Source organism: Centropristis striata, chromosome 11 (assembly GCF_030273125.1).
Source record: "Centropristis striata isolate RG_2023a ecotype Rhode Island chromosome 11, C.striata_1.0, whole genome shotgun sequence".
Classification (NCBI taxonomy): Eukaryota; Metazoa; Chordata; class Actinopteri; order Perciformes; family Serranidae; genus Centropristis; species Centropristis striata.
Genome location: NC_081527.1, coordinates 19,348,458 through 19,364,031, shown reverse-complemented (window position 1 = coordinate 19,364,031; position 15,574 = coordinate 19,348,458). Strand labels below are relative to the sequence as shown.

At 39.1% G+C, this 15,574-nt stretch overlaps 1 protein-coding gene across 9 annotated transcripts in view; it reads left to right on the top strand.

Moving 5' to 3' along the window:
• The window catches only part of LOC131979746 (adhesion G protein-coupled receptor L2-like), a 141,146-nt gene that overhangs the window by 98,449 nt on the left and 27,123 nt on the right, over window positions 1-15,574 (top strand). For 7 of the 9 annotated variants that reach the window (XM_059343750.1, XM_059343753.1, XM_059343749.1 and 4 more), the window contains 4 exons: window positions 7,132-7,428; window positions 10,342-10,442; window positions 12,361-12,546; window positions 14,603-14,641. In XM_059343750.1, the coding sequence (XP_059199733.1) occupies window positions 7,132-7,428; window positions 10,342-10,442; window positions 12,361-12,546; window positions 14,603-14,641 (623 nt within the window). The remainder of the gene's footprint in view (window positions 1-7,131; window positions 7,429-10,341; window positions 10,443-12,360; window positions 12,547-14,602; window positions 14,642-15,574) is intronic. The other 2 variants (XM_059343754.1, XM_059343752.1) reach the window with 1 other exon arrangement.

Genomic DNA, 15,574 nt, shown 5'->3' with positions numbered 1-15,574 from the left:
AAGCATGATGTTCGGCAACAGAAATAAAGGCTGAAGCCAGGAGATTTGCAAGAGCTGTACTTGTTCTACTTCTCGCTATGGCTCAACACCGGCAAGATATGGCAGGAAACTGTTTAAGTGGACAATATACACGGCAGAGTATTGGAGTGTATTTGCTCTGAGTGTATTTCTGTCAGCACATATAACTCCTTGTCTGCATCCATGTGTCGTTATTGTGAGCCACCTTCGTCTGACTCAGACTGCCGAGTTGTGACTGTGCTATGTCTGCTGTCTCCACAGTACTCAGTTTCAGGCCTCATAAATTACCCCGTGCAGTCACAGGATATGTCCGGCAGAGCTTTTTCCGTCTACTGCTCTTTAAAGAACAAGCTGAGACGACCTGCAACAATTTCTCGACAGCTTGAGTTTTTCATTTAGCAGAAATAAAGACATATTCCACAGCGTTTGGGTAAGAAACTGTAGATGGATTGTCATGTGGCAGTTTACCTTCCATGCCAAGCCGCGTGCTGCCGTCACGTAGGCTTAGATGAAGCAGAACAGCATGAGCGCATATAAACAGCCTAATGTAAAATTCATGTCTTCTGAGACTTGTTTCTCTGTCATTAATTACCAGCACAGGCTCTAGGTGAAGAGGCAAAAAGACCAACTGTAGCTCTCACACGGTTCTTATCCTCTGAGACAGTCTTGTTATTGAGTCAAGCTTAAATGCACAATGAATAAAGATATATGAAGACACACAGAGTCACACCATGTCACTTATTGGGCACAGTCTGTGGTTGTACCAAATACTTCAAAGCTTCCAAGCATTCATAATGTTGACATTCGAAATCTAAATCAACATTCGAATGCTGCGTTAGGGTCGGGTGATCGGATGAATATTTCGGCGATCGCATATTGGCTGAATACATTTTGGTTGTTTTTCTTTGGAGCTATTATTTGAAGATTTTTCGACATTTTATTCTTCTCATTTAATGTTCCGCTTCCAAAGGACAAGGCAATTGATGAACAGCGGGTAAAAACAGCACGTAGAGCCAGCACACTTTAACATCTTACTCTGTAAATTGAGGGATTATTTCAGACCAGAGTTAAATACTAACCCAGACTGTTTTGGTGAGTTTATTTTATTTTTTGAGTGTAAATTTAAATGAACGGTGAGTTAGCATAGTTTTAGTTATAGGTTAGTATAGGTTAGTGTTCAAGGTCCTTTTTTTGAGAATTGGTGCTTGTGGGAAATTGATGTTAAGGGGGAGATAGCAGGTCAACAATAAATGCCACATAGCACATCATATGAAAGCTGTGAACCTGAAGATTAATTTGAGATGCAGCTCAGCACTGTGTCAAGTTGTTCTGGTCAAAAATATCTAATAAAAATTACTTAATCAATTCATAATTATTTATTGAAACCTATTAGGGTGTAAAAGGGGTAATAACATTAATATGATGATATCTGAAGTCTATTTCTGTGTTCATCTATGTCCCATAAGTTGTTGCAGCAATTTTTAGGTTGATACCATTTGTTGAAATGAATTTCTCCTCCTTTATTGTGATATTATGGACTCTGCGCATTTGCTGTTTTTTTTTTTATGATACTCTCTATACAATTATCTCTGGTATTATTCAAGTTGGTTAGTGAGTTTTAAAGGTGCTAATAGTTTGATTTTGTTGTCTTTTTCGACTAGCTGTTTCCAGTTTTTGACTTCAGCTAATGTAACCAGCTGCTGACTGTGAGCCTATATTTACCTTGCTCTATTCTTGTTTTTGGTCATTTGGAGATTTTCTTTACAATACGACGACAATAGAAGGTTGAAGGACAGGATTGATGATATAAAGCTTGCTCACCGTTTACTATGGTTTAGAATAGTATGCAGTTTGATCAGGTGCTTTTAAATTTGAGCACTCTGGCACACATTAACTGACTTCCAACCTTTAAAAGTGCAAACACACTCTGCTAATAAAGAGACGATTTCTTTTTTTAAACTGAGCTCTGCCTATTTGATAATTTCTTCTATATGTGTCAATGCACTGGGAGGATTAGCCTTGTAAGTGATTCATCTTTTAAAATTTAAACCAATTAAAACCGCTTGATTTGTCATTCCTCTTTCCTAATAGCAGGAATTAGGCGGCTTATGATCCATTTATCCTTGCGTTTGTATGGACAGGTAGATCATTTTTTTACTGCTCTGACTGTATGTGTGTAATTTGAGATAATAATGCTCTTTTAGTGCAGCGATGTAGGCTGCAAAAGCAAGGACAAACATAATATCCAGACCTCTGATCATCCGATTATGGTTTAATATTTTTTGTCATCTTTCTCGCAGATACGTAAATGACTCTTGGGAGCTATAAAGTGATAAAACTAATTCTGCCTCGTCTCTGAGATCTTGATTGATGATCTGGCATAATGGTTTTCCTTCCTTTTAGCAGTTTTAATTTAAACGCTCTGGTTTAGACTCTGGTGACAGCCGTTTGTCAAGTGTTCAATCTCCAACTCTTCCATTATTTACAAGAGGTATTATTCAGCATATGGCAACAGTATGCCTTTGGTGTCAGATTGCCCATAAAGAGTGACTTCACTGCCTCTTGAGAGAAATGGCAGCTAATTGGTGCAGCCCTCTCTTGGTCGAGTGCTATCAGAGGACATGAGGCTCTAACTGGAGGGGAATTTGCTCTTCGCAATCAAAAGAAAATTGTAGTGCGCCTGGTGCAGAGACATCAAAATAAGCCCACAAATGCTTCAACATCTGACAAGCGCATTACTTGATGCGGTATTAAAAAACATGTTGTTTATTTGATGTTCCTGATGTCCTTCACAATCACACTCTGATAACCCAAGACTGTAAATATCCACAAAGATTGTATCTCGCCTTTGATTAAAAAAATCACTCAGTCGACATCTGAGTGCCCCTTGTAATTAAAGAGATATGATTTCATGATTCTGCCTGAAAGAGAGAGCATGAGAGAGACTTAGTGTCGAGTAGCATAAAATATTTTTTGTGTGTGGAAAAAAAAGCACATTTGATGTATTTTTCAGTACAATACTTTCTCTTAATGTTCCTAGGATTTGCTCTCTATTGGATTTTGTCAGTGATTCATGGGATTAGGGCTGCAACTATTCATTTTCATTTTGAATTAACCTTACAGATCTTTTTTCTGTCAGTCAATAAATCTTCTGGATTCTAAAATGTCATAAAATGGTGAAAATGCCCATAGCAGAATGATGTCTTCTAATTTGTTATTTTGTCCGATCAAAAGTCTGAAAATCAAAAGATTAAACTGAAAAAGAAATAAACGTAAAAAAGGCAGAAATACCTCACACTTTTGTTATAGGTAGAACAAGAACATATTGAGGTTTTTTTTTTTTTTTGCTTGAATGAGAAATACAGAATACCTGAAGTCAGTTACAGCAACAAAAACACTTCAGCACAAAAATCTCAAAAAGAAGTCTGAGCTTCCAGTCAGATTCAAAATGTGATATGGCTGGTATTCTTTGCCTTCGTTGAATAGAATCTTATTTGGTTTTGGACTGACTTTGTGAACAAAACAGTAAATTAAAAGATTAAAGAAGACCTTGGGCTCTTGCAAACGCTTGACATTTTACACAATTTTGTGACAAATTATAGAGAAAAGGCACAATCAAGAAAATAAAAGTCAGATAAATCGATAAAGATTCATTAGTTGCAACATGTATATATAGAGAAATATATTGTTTCTTTACTTTGCATTTAATATTCCTATTTTCTGCAGTATCTCTGAACTGACTGAATCCCTAATTGTGAAATATTTATGTAGATATGTTTAGATGCTGCCGTATGTCTTCTGTCTGAAAAACTGAGACAATACAGGAGCTCAGTCAACAATATTTAATAATGCCCCACAGGAGTGTACATTGACCTGTATCTAGTATAAATAGGCAGCCAATTACCAGTTTTTCAAGGTATCTGAAGAAAAATAAGCAAAACAGAATATATAATTAGCACCAACTGTTTGGGGGTGATCACAGAAATAACTACAATAAAAGCAACTTCTGCTGGAAACAGTCTTCGTATTTTAGCTGGTGATAATATATGCTATTAAAAAGAATTTGCAGAGATGACAAAGAAGCTTTAGAAACAAAACATATTGTATGTACTGTATGTTAATTTGTGATTATGTGTGGGTGGTGGAGGGCTTTGGACTCATGAGTTGGTGCAATACGGCCTCAGGAGCAGGTTAATCATCATATCAGCCTGTGGAAAAGCAGAAGTTTGCTCAGGTATGGAGAGGTTTAATATTCTCAAACCTAATTACACTTGCCCTTGTATTGCATTATATGGGCATATTGAATCAACAGAGTCAGCCTATGAATCATCTCACTTTTCCTGAGTCAATAAAAAATCTTCACTGGCAATACATAATATATTTGAAGCACTTTGTTCCCGTCTTTTCCCTTAAACAAAGCGATGTTGACTTCAGTTTACTTCATATATCTTTAAAAAATAGAATTTAAAAAAGTAAAAGTGTAAGCCTATGGCAGCCCTGTTTTTCTACTAAGATACTTCTAATCAAATCAAGACCTTGTCTTTCCTTTTCCTTTTTTCAACAAAATGTTTATTCATACTTATTTCACACTTATGTACATTTTAATTACACACAGCTACTTTTCAGAAAGAAACTACTATTGACAGTTTGGCAAACAAACATGGACTAACAAGATCCACATTTTAAAAAGTGTTTAAAAGAGTTGGAAAATGGGGGAACTAGAATGGCGCACATCAAGGCCAATGGCGCATTCATGTTCTCCTCTGATAGTCACATTTCCTGAGTTGAGAAGTTGGGCTTCTGACTCGAAAACAAACATGGATGCTACAAATAAGGTGTGTTGTATTTTTTGCTCAAAGCGTTTAAACAAATTTGTTTCTGTGCCCTCACTACTGTTTCCAGTATTTGCATGAGAACAAACACTAAAGGAAACAGATATTTAAATATGATCAGGAACTCATTTTTCAAATAATTCCGACACCATATGAACGCCACACAAATGCCCTATCTTACAGTTTTAACGAAAGTGAAAAATTTTGTATGTGTCCTGTCATTCATATCGGTTCCAAAATTTAAAATTAACAATTAAAGATACTAAACTGAAAATATGACCTCCTTAGTTGAGGTAATAATACAAGAAACAGATTTGGTCAAATCCACAATTAAATCAGTATAGCATCTTATCTAAAATATGTGATTATAGGAACCCATCGGCTTAAAAAACATGTTTGTCTTTACATGAAGTTTTCCAGTTTTTTCCAATGAGTACATGTTTTGCCATTTCTCTAGAGTGGGTGGCAATGACTTGAGCCAAGATAAAGTTATAATTTGTATCCAATAAAAAGGAATGCAGCAGTGAACTAAGCCTTTCTCTTTTTCCAGAGCCCCATCAGGGATTGCTCCTATAATATAATACAAATGAGTCTAGTGGTTAGTCAGTGTTCAAAATGGCAAGAATTTCTGTATGAATCCTTTCCCAGAATTACTTCAATTTTGGACAATCCCCTTCAAAAAAAATGTGTGTGTGGTCTCCAACCTGTTTACAATCGCTCCAGCATGAAGAACATATTTCAAAGCATTGAAAGGAGTTATAAAATAACTCACTTTTAATTACCAGCTGAATTTTTTCCGTAGTGAGCTATTTTCTACTTTATGTAAGGCCCTTTTCTGACTTTACCTTGTTTCTTGGTAGTTATTTTGAACGCCCTCATAGCTGTGGGCGCTAACCGGAGACTTCATAATCGTCTGCTCGTGTTAACCGCACATGTCAGCTGTTACTTTTGCAGCCATTCTGTCCCGGCCAACCTGTGAATGTGTGGGTGACAGACACACAATGACTGAGCTAGTGTAAGGTAATTAGCCAGCGCTCCTGCCAGTGGAAAAGGTCATTGAGTAAAATGTCACAACTCAGCCAACACTGTAGGGTGGTTTGGGGTTTATTTTTTAATAGTGAGCATCACAGGAACACTGCTCCCTCCCTGCTGTGGCCTCCTGACCACATCGTCAGATATCAGCAATGTAATAAACTCAGATATTTCACTGGAATGAAAAAGCAAAGATTCCCCTGACTGGCTGATTACTGTGAAACGTGAAATGTGGGCTTTGTCGCCATTCTCTCTCAGGAAATGGAGATATGTGTGTGATGATGGAGTGTCAGATAGCATGATATTGCATTTTCCCAGAAGCACCCAGGGAACACGAAGACAACACTATAGAGCCTTTCACAACGGCAGACCTCATTGTGGGAAGCTGCTTTTATCTCTAAATACAATCAGATGGTTGTGGGTAAAAAATGTCTGATCATTCATACAGGAGGGTAGTATATCCATGTAGACATCACACCGCGCATAAACATTGACTGTGTTTTCCTTTTTATTCATATTGGCTATTCATACTGTATAAAATTTATAGATTTCCTATTTCTGCTCTCATTTCCCAGTTATCTCTAGGCTCTCTGCAGCAGCTATCCATCTGTGCGCACACAGTGGCTTTAAGCAACAACACACCTGAGCAATGGAGCAAACACAAGCGCCTCTTGCACACGTGCATGTGCACATTCACACATAGATTTGCTTCGCAGGGTAGGCGTGGATTGAATACAGTGGAATCACATTATTGCTGATGTATGTTTTTTGCTCGGAGCAGTGCAGTTCTCCTTCCGCACACCAGCTTTATCAAAGTGAGAGAGATGAACTAGGCAGAAAAAAAACGTAAAATCCAGACAGGCTTTGTCTTCATTGTTGACATTTAATCAGCCCGAGGTACTCACTCTGTTGGGAGGAAATCACTGCTTTGTCAAAGGATGCCCCACCACTGCTGCTTGTCTTATTTATGGGCTTAAGTAAACCAAAAATAGCAAAAGATAGATGAGTCGTGTTGGCAGGTTTGCCTTCATTTTGTTTTGGGAAGGAGCAGAAAAGAGGTGGAGTTACAAGTGAAAGCTGCATGAAGCTTTTTATTTCCAGGAATTATGGGCAGCAGTAACTCTAGCAATACCAATAAGCCACAGGACTCCAAACAGTTGCAGTTCCCCCACTGCTAGAAACGATGGGAGTTCAAGGCAAGGACATTTATGAGTCGAGCTCTAACAGCTTCATTCTTCCCTCACTCTAGTGCCAACCAGTGACGATTTCTCGGTCTCCTCATCCGTGCCAAGGACCGTACCCGTTACCACCACCGCTGTGTCCACCGTGAAGGGACAGGGCGACACCACCGTAGCAGGAGCAGATCCAAGGGACGGGAGGGACCCGTTTGAGGACAATCGTGGCTCAGGGACAGCAGAGCCAACTGTCCCCGAGCTGCCACCGACGCCCAGACGCTTCTGTGAGGCGACCAGGAGGAGAGCCATCGACTGGCCACAGACACACACTGGAAACACTGTGGAGAGGCCCTGTCCCAAAGGAACCAGAGGTAGGCCCGCCAACTGTGTGTTAGTGTTTGATACATACAGATGGTGTAACTTTACAGTGTATTCTGTTAAAGCTGGAGTGCAGATCTTTTGTCTCTTCCCTCTGGCAGCGAGTGAATTACATAAACAGTCGACGTAAAGTTCCCCTCTTTTTTTTTAGTTTATTTCTTCTTCTGAGCGCCAAGTTTCTTTTTATATGGAGTATCCACTCCAGAAACTTTGACTTTTTTGAGATACACTAGATCCATTGATGTCTGTGAATTTGATGGATCCCATTCATTTTGAATGGAGAGCAGGAGATCTCGTCCATCTAAGCTCAGATCATTCTGACAAACTAGGCCGTGCTGATAAAATATAAAAGGGGATTATGTTACCGCGTTGCCTATTTCTCATCTCAGATATTTTCAGAAACATTTTAGCTGTAAAGTAATAAAGTCTGTCTTCCAGGCGGCCATGTTCAAAATATTAGAGCCATAACTTAACACAGCCCAATCAGTGGCGTGATCTAGACTGTCTTTGTTTCCATCTTTTCTTCCATTTTTTCTTCTTTTTCTCACTGGATTTGGTGTATCTCCACTTATTCTGCCATTCTCCCAGCTGCTGCTCCATCACTATGCTCTCCACCCTCTTCTTGTCTGTCATGGTATTGGGTAATACTGATAGACTAACTTACCATGTAACCAATTGGAGGTGGTTGACGGCACTTTGTGTAGCGCTCATGTAGTGATGTTGTGAATGAACTACTTGTTCTGAGTACAAATAGGCTGTATTGGCAGGATTGTTGCCACAAATAGACATCACATCGCTTGAGATACTGCAAAATACAGAAAACTTCCCTGGTGGTAATGGGCTTAATTAGCATTGTATGAAATAATTTTGCATGGCTTGGATGTAACAGACTTTCATTTATACATAAATGTTCTGTACTCTAGCTTTAATATTTTTAGATTTGATTTTGTTCTGCCTGCTGTTATACAGAACATCTGCACACTTCTAATGCTACTTCTTTCATTTGTGTCATAAAAATAATCCAGCTAATGCACAGGTGTTTCCAAGGAAACAGAAATGCACAAGTAGATCGTATTTGATAGTAATCACGGATGTGTGGTTCTGCTATTTTTAATCATCCTGATTATTTGCTACTACTACAACTCTGTAGCTGGTAAACAGGGATAATGGTCGTTTTATTTGTTTGCTTTCCCCATTATTACTTAGGCTTTTTCAAATAGATTCACTCTTTCCGCATGTAAATGATCAGGAGAAAAGCTTCAAAGATCCTGTCAGAATCTGTTAAAATGGCACTGTCACTGCATTTGTTCTTATTTAGTTAGTTAATGTGCTATTTCCATCTTTGCCTCCGTGTACTGAGTATGTGACATTTCTCCTCAGGGGCATTTCAAATTTTTTTTTTTTTTTAAAGATTATTTTTTGGCATTTTGTTGCTTTATTGATAGTGATAGATAGAAAGGGGGTGATAGAGGGGAAGACATGCGGCAAAGGGAGCTCAGGCCGGATTCGAACCCGGCTCCGCCGCAGCAAGCACACGGCATGCATGGTAAGCGCTCTACCGGTGTGAGCCACCGGGACGCCCCGGGGCATTTCAAATTTAAAACTATAATCTAGCATGATTACAGCCAGTCACTTCCCTTGAAAATTGGCAACAATGTTCCTATTTTTGTGTAATTTTGAAACCCATTTCTGTTTTTGTTGAGTGCATGGAGAGGGTAAACATGTTGTTGCCATTCGCCCCTAACAGCACAGAAACCCACATGGATGATTTGGTTGGTATGAAGTTATAATAATAAGAATAATGATGGTGAAATGTGGAATAGAGAAATAAGTTCCTTTTATAGCAGGTGAAAGTTTAAATTACCACATATATAAACAAATAATATGTGCAATATAACAAATGATCTGATACAAAGCAGATAAGATGTCAATATAACAGCCAACCCTTGAATTTATAAAAGATTATATATAAATATATGGAAGAGTATATTTAAGAGATAATGTACATTGAGCGGGTCATTATTGGAAAAAGAACCACGAAAGGTTGATGCAGAACTTGAAACCTGCATCTTGAATGGAAGGAAATCAATAATTTGACACAAAGTATTTATTTTTGAAATGTTGATTGAAATGTATCTATAAAAAATGCAATGGCCTCAAAAATAACCTCAGAAATGCCTAACGGGCATTTATTAAAGCCGTTTGAGGAAACAAACCCACTCAACAATAGAGTTAAAATCAAACACCATAAAATAGTTATATAAATGGGAAATAGGAAGCCCAGAGTCTACTTATTGTCGCGATTACTTTCAGACAACATATTCCTAGTTGTTTCTCACATCTAAAACATTCTAGATGTGTACGCATTCAAAACATTGTGTTGTTATACCAGTTCAGTTGACAATGATACTCACACAGGAATCTCTCACAAGTTACCTTAACACCTCATCACAAGGACTGACAGAACTGTCATAATATAAAGCAAGCCTATTGGATGATGAAAGCAAAGAAGAGACAATGTTTTGACTGTGGGGGTGAAAAGGGGCCGCGTCACTGTTGTCAGTGAAGCGACGCTCATTAGAAGTAATCTTGTATTTTATTTAAACATGCATAGAATATAAAATATTTGCAATTCTGAAATGTTTACAGTCAACAACAAACCACCGTCCGTTATTTTTTTGCTGTCAGTTTTGTTCGAGCTATGTTGGAACCTGATAATGTTTTAGTATGCCTTTACATTTTTTTGTTGTGTTTGTTGTGACGGTAAAAAGCCTTTCAAATTGTTTGGAAATGGTTGTTTCCTGCACTGCAGAGTCTGTATGAATAAGGGACCAGCAGGGGAAACTGTATCTGAGCGAGATTTTTGGCTTCTCTCCAACTGTTGTGTTTATTCTGTGGTCCTGCAGGCATCGCCTCCTTCCTCTGCACTGTGGCAGGGACCTGGTGCTCCAAAGGCCCAGACCTCAGCAACTGCACCTCCCACTGGGTGACTCAAGTGGCACAAAAGGTAAAACAGAAATGTGTCAATTACAAAATACAACGGAAAACAAGCGTGTTTCACCCCTTAAATCAAACATCCCGTGGCAATTCTTGACCCTGTTTGCTTGCTTGGTTTATTTTTCTCATTTCAGAAGAGAACTGGTGGTCAAGAGTAAATATCACGAAAATACTTTTTTCTTTCAAGTGTAGCTTAAATACAGTTTGTTGCAGACAGAAATGAGCCATCAGGAGTAAATGCCAACTTCTGCAGTCAGTTACTGAAAATCAAAGAGCCAGAGCTTCTTTCTTCACTCACTCCGCTGCTTTGATGTTCAACAGTCATGCAAGTAGAAATCTAATGGAGACGCATCAATAACAGTTTCAGTAGCCTGAACAGACCTTAATGCAGCACAAACACACAACATATTGCCTTCTAGAAGAAGACATTTCTCTTGCACTTGCAGGAGGTTCAGAAAGGGTTTCTGAGTGCTGGCAGTGGGCATTTTAGGAAATGTACAAATATACAACACTGGCTCCCTGAACTGGGTGCTGCAGTTTGTTCTCGTTTAGTTAGTGTTATTTAATTAAATTGAATATACTTTATTTTATTCTATTTTATTTTATGTTATATTTATTTATTTTATATTCTATTATATATATATATATATATTTCCCCATTGGGATGCTGGACATCATAAGTAACACCAACAGTCACAGGCGGCACGTAGCCTTATAGAGATCATCTTAACAGAGGAGCCTTGATCTTTTCTGGCCAATGACAATTCATGTCATTTAAAAAAAAAAAAGGTCCAGAGCCAAAAGTCTATATCAGTCAGTATATCAGCTTGATGTTTGGATGTGTGGTTGACACTATTTTTTCATACAGAAGCTACTCACAGATATATTATTCAGCCTTCATTTAGTGGAACAAGATTTATGCTGCATTGAGGCCATGTTGGCACAATTGGACAAATGTGAAAACCTGAAGTTCTTTAAATTTCTGAATGCTCAGTTATTATTCCAAGAATGTTAACCTTGTTGTGACACAAGAGGAATAGCAGAGTATTTTATGTTGACACATTTTCTCAATAACAGCTCAACCCTGATACAAAAAGCGTATAATTGGCTGAGTTGTTTGTATTTGCATTCAATTTTATTTAGATTTAATTGCAAATGTGGTGGTCTTGCAGCCAAAGGTGTGTTTTCACTTTCTTTGGTGGGAGATATCACGGCTGTCAGGAATGTCTAGTATATCTGACTCGGCATTACACCTTGGAATGTGTGCATGTTGTTCCCACTCAGTCACTCGTAATTATGGTCTGTATGATATGACATGAACGCTGCATTAGCTTTCTCTTTGTGAAGTTTAATTGGCAGCGCAGTTCCAAAGTCACATTTTGATTGATGTGTGTGTGCATGTATTGCTTCATTTCCTCTTCGTACAAAATGGAAAAGTAAATTGATTTCTTGTGTAGGAACTGCAAAAGCATCATAGCATGAAGATTGGCATGTATATATACTGTATAGCATTTGTATGTAGTATGAAATTAGGTCACAGCTCAGTAAAGAGGAGGGTGGGTACACGGTGTACCGTACACCTAAAAAGTGAAACACGTTATCACAAAGTAACTGCTGGAATTCACTGCTCGCATATGAGAACACAAACACTGACAGCTTATCATTGTTTCAGAGTGACAGTGGGTTTTTTTTCTTCTCTTCAGCTCGTGTCTTACAGTTGTCCCCCGCTAAACATGCACTCCCTGCACTTATATTCATTCTGCACACAATTACTTTCTTTCCTCCCGAGCAAGCAATGTTGCGATGGATTATGGCTCTGAGGTGCATGTGGGGTACATTATTTCAGCTTCAGCTTGCAGAATCATCTCAGGTCTGTTTCCCTGACACTTCACTGACACCCCCTTGTTTTTCCTCGTTGCTGTTTTTAGATCCGAAGCGGTGAGAATGCTGCTAATTTAGCCAATGAGTTGGCACGCCACACAAAGGGCCCGGTGTTTGCGGGAGACGTCAGCTCCTCGGTGCGCCTGATGGAGCAGCTTGTGGATATCCTGGATGCACAGTTGCAGGAGCTCAGACCCAGTGAGAAGGACTCAGCTGGACGCAGCTTCAACAAGGTACTGTCAAATTCCTGTCTCGCCTAAACTTTGTCCCCCTTTTTGCCCCAAACTCAGTGTCAGCATGACTTGGGCCATTCATTAGCAGGACACCTACCGAATCACAAACTGCACACATACATTTGTGGACACATACAGTCTCAGGTGAGGGGGTGGGGAGGCAGGTCTGGCCCTGAGGGGAAGCTGATTCCTCTACAACTCCCTGGTAATTACCGGCTTTGGAAACTCACCTGGCAGTTCTACCTTAAAGGAGCTAATGGCTATGAGCCCCCCACTAACACAAAGAATCACTCTTGATTGCTGACAAGTGTGGAACTGCTCTCTCCTTAAGCTTCTGCAGGCACTTGTCAAGAAAAAGAGTAGGCCCAAGACGTACCTCTCTCAGCTGCAGGCAGTCCCATGGAGAGATGAGTGACAGTTTGAAAAATTACATTGTTATTCAGACTTTCTAGACAGCAGTTGTTCTGTAAACAAGGTTATTTGCAACAAAATGATGCCCGTTGTTTCTGCCTTTATGTTCAAGATATCTACACTGCTATTATGCATTTGAAGATAAGGGCTTACAGGTTTCTCACTGAGTTGAGACTTTACTACAACAACAGCGAACAGTTGGCTGAAGACAGGCAACAGCGATGGAAGTGAAAGGATCATACCGGTGGTTTTTGCACATTTTATTGTCTAAATTAAAAACAGAAAACATCAAATTTAGAATTCAGTGTGTGTATATTTACAAAAACAAATAGTTTGAACAAAAAATATACTGTCCTACTATTTTGGGATACAAATTACAGCATTCTGTTCTATTTACGTTTTAGATAACCTCCAAATGTTTTGTAAGCGGGGTTGGATTATAGGCTTGGGTGATATTATGGTATCACAGTATACCAAGGTATTTAAACAGTGTGATTTTCAATATCGTCAATTCTGGCTAGTTAGCTTGCTCGCTGATTCTGCCATGCTTTCATGCTATGATGTTTACTGAAAATGAGCTAAACAAACTTGTCACTCATCTCGAGATAGACATTTGCTTTCCTGTGAGGTTTGGGCCATAAATGAGCCATAAAATTGTTAAATTGTATTAATTTAGCAGCAGGCTAGTTAGCTAGCTAGCTAGATTCCTCCATGCTTTTCATGCTACACTGGATGAGGCAAAGCTCCAGGCTTGGCCCTGTGCAAGAACTGCCCACACTGCAGCGACACATTGAATAACAGGTTTCCCTAAGTACTTAAACAAAGCAAGACTTCTAAGTAGGTTAATTGCATATTAGACACACAGTATTGTAGCCAAGACAATGTCATACATGCTATAATGATTTCCATCAGCAGCAGCTCAGCTTTTACATTTATTTTTTTTTGTTCATCTGAAATGTCAGGAAGGTATGACAGTAGGAACAATTATACCACCCAAGCCTATAAAACACTAGTATGGTCCTTTAAGTTTCATGAAACCCTTTCCCACAAATCAACAAGTGGTAAATGGCTGTGTCCCATCTGGGTTAGAGAAACATTTTCCTGTGTGTGTTTGCAGGAGCTGTTTACGATGTGGAGGCTGTAATCTGGATACAAAGAACATTTTTATCTCTTTGTTTTTTGCATTTCTGTGTGCGAGCTGCAGTATGTGATTTTCTCCGGTTTGACTCAATTAGGAAGGAGAAGGCGACTTATTTAATGCCAAGATACCAACAGTGTGGAGCTATATTTTTCTCTCCATGCCATGAAATACAAATGACCTCATCCCGCATTGTTTATCTTCTCAATGTATTTTAAAGCTTCACTAATGGGGAGCATCAGAATCTGGTCTCAGCATTTTTTCTCCACACTGGTGTGCATTTCTCATCTCTTCCACTCACTATTATGCAATCCATATTCATATTTAAAACATTTAGAGCTGTCGGATCATTTCAAGGTTGCAGTTTATAGACCTGTGCCTTTTCTTCTTTTCATTAATTCTGTACTTTATGGTAAGTGGCATGATTTAATGATTCCTGTGTTCTTACCATCTCTTTCTACAATGTGTCTTTTGTGCTTGAACTTTGGACAATGTTGTTTGGAAAAGCTTCAAAAAAGAGAGAAGACATGCAGGGCGTATATGAAGGTATAACTACTACTGTAGGCTTTCCATGTTGCTTTTGTACCCCAATTCCTAACGCCTGACCAGCAGCATGCAGCACTGTCTGTCTCTATGTCCTTGATTGTCTTGTTACGGTATATGCCTGGTTGTACAAGATGTGGCTGCTTCCTCATCGGACGTGGCTGTCTGTTCTCCCGTCATTCTGTCCACCTGATGATGCCACCGTCAATATCACTCCGTCTTTGTCCTGTTTCCCCTCCTGTGTGTGCCATCACTTGTACTTCTTTCTTTCATTTTTCTCTCTCCTTCTTTTCTTCCTCCCCCACTCTTTCTCTCTCTCTCCGTCTCTCTTGTCGACTCTTCATACGTTGTGTGAATAATTGCCTTCCCACGGTTGTAATTGCACCTCCCTGTCAGCCAGAAGTGTGATCAAAGTGGCAGTGTGCTCAATTTTCACTTGCTTACATTGTACAATTTCTGGTCTCCCTTGTCCCCTTAGCAAAAAAAAAAAAAGTCTCCTCTCCCATTGCAGTTGCGTTTTATCTGTGAGATTAATTTCTGAGCCCATTAATATGTTTGTGTTCGATTCTGATTTTCCAGTCGTTCCCCCAGACATTTTGCTTTTCCTTTGCTGTGCGGAGTTTATTTCCTCGGGTAGGCTCTGCTGAAAGACAAGGGCATGGTGTAAACACTGGGGAGGAGATGCCTTGCACGGCTTAATACAAATGAACAGATTTTGTATTTTGCAGAGGCTCATGGGAGATCCCTGTAAGTTTGAGTTGTTTTTACTTGAGGTCTCATTTTACTGAGAGAAAGGGTGATATATTTCCCTCAGCTAATTTAAAAAATATCTTTTTAGCCGTGCTAGTGGCAAGGATCTACAATGGTTGTGTTATCAGTACATCACTTAGATCTGGACTGAAATAACAACTGAATGGACGACTGACATTCATGGTG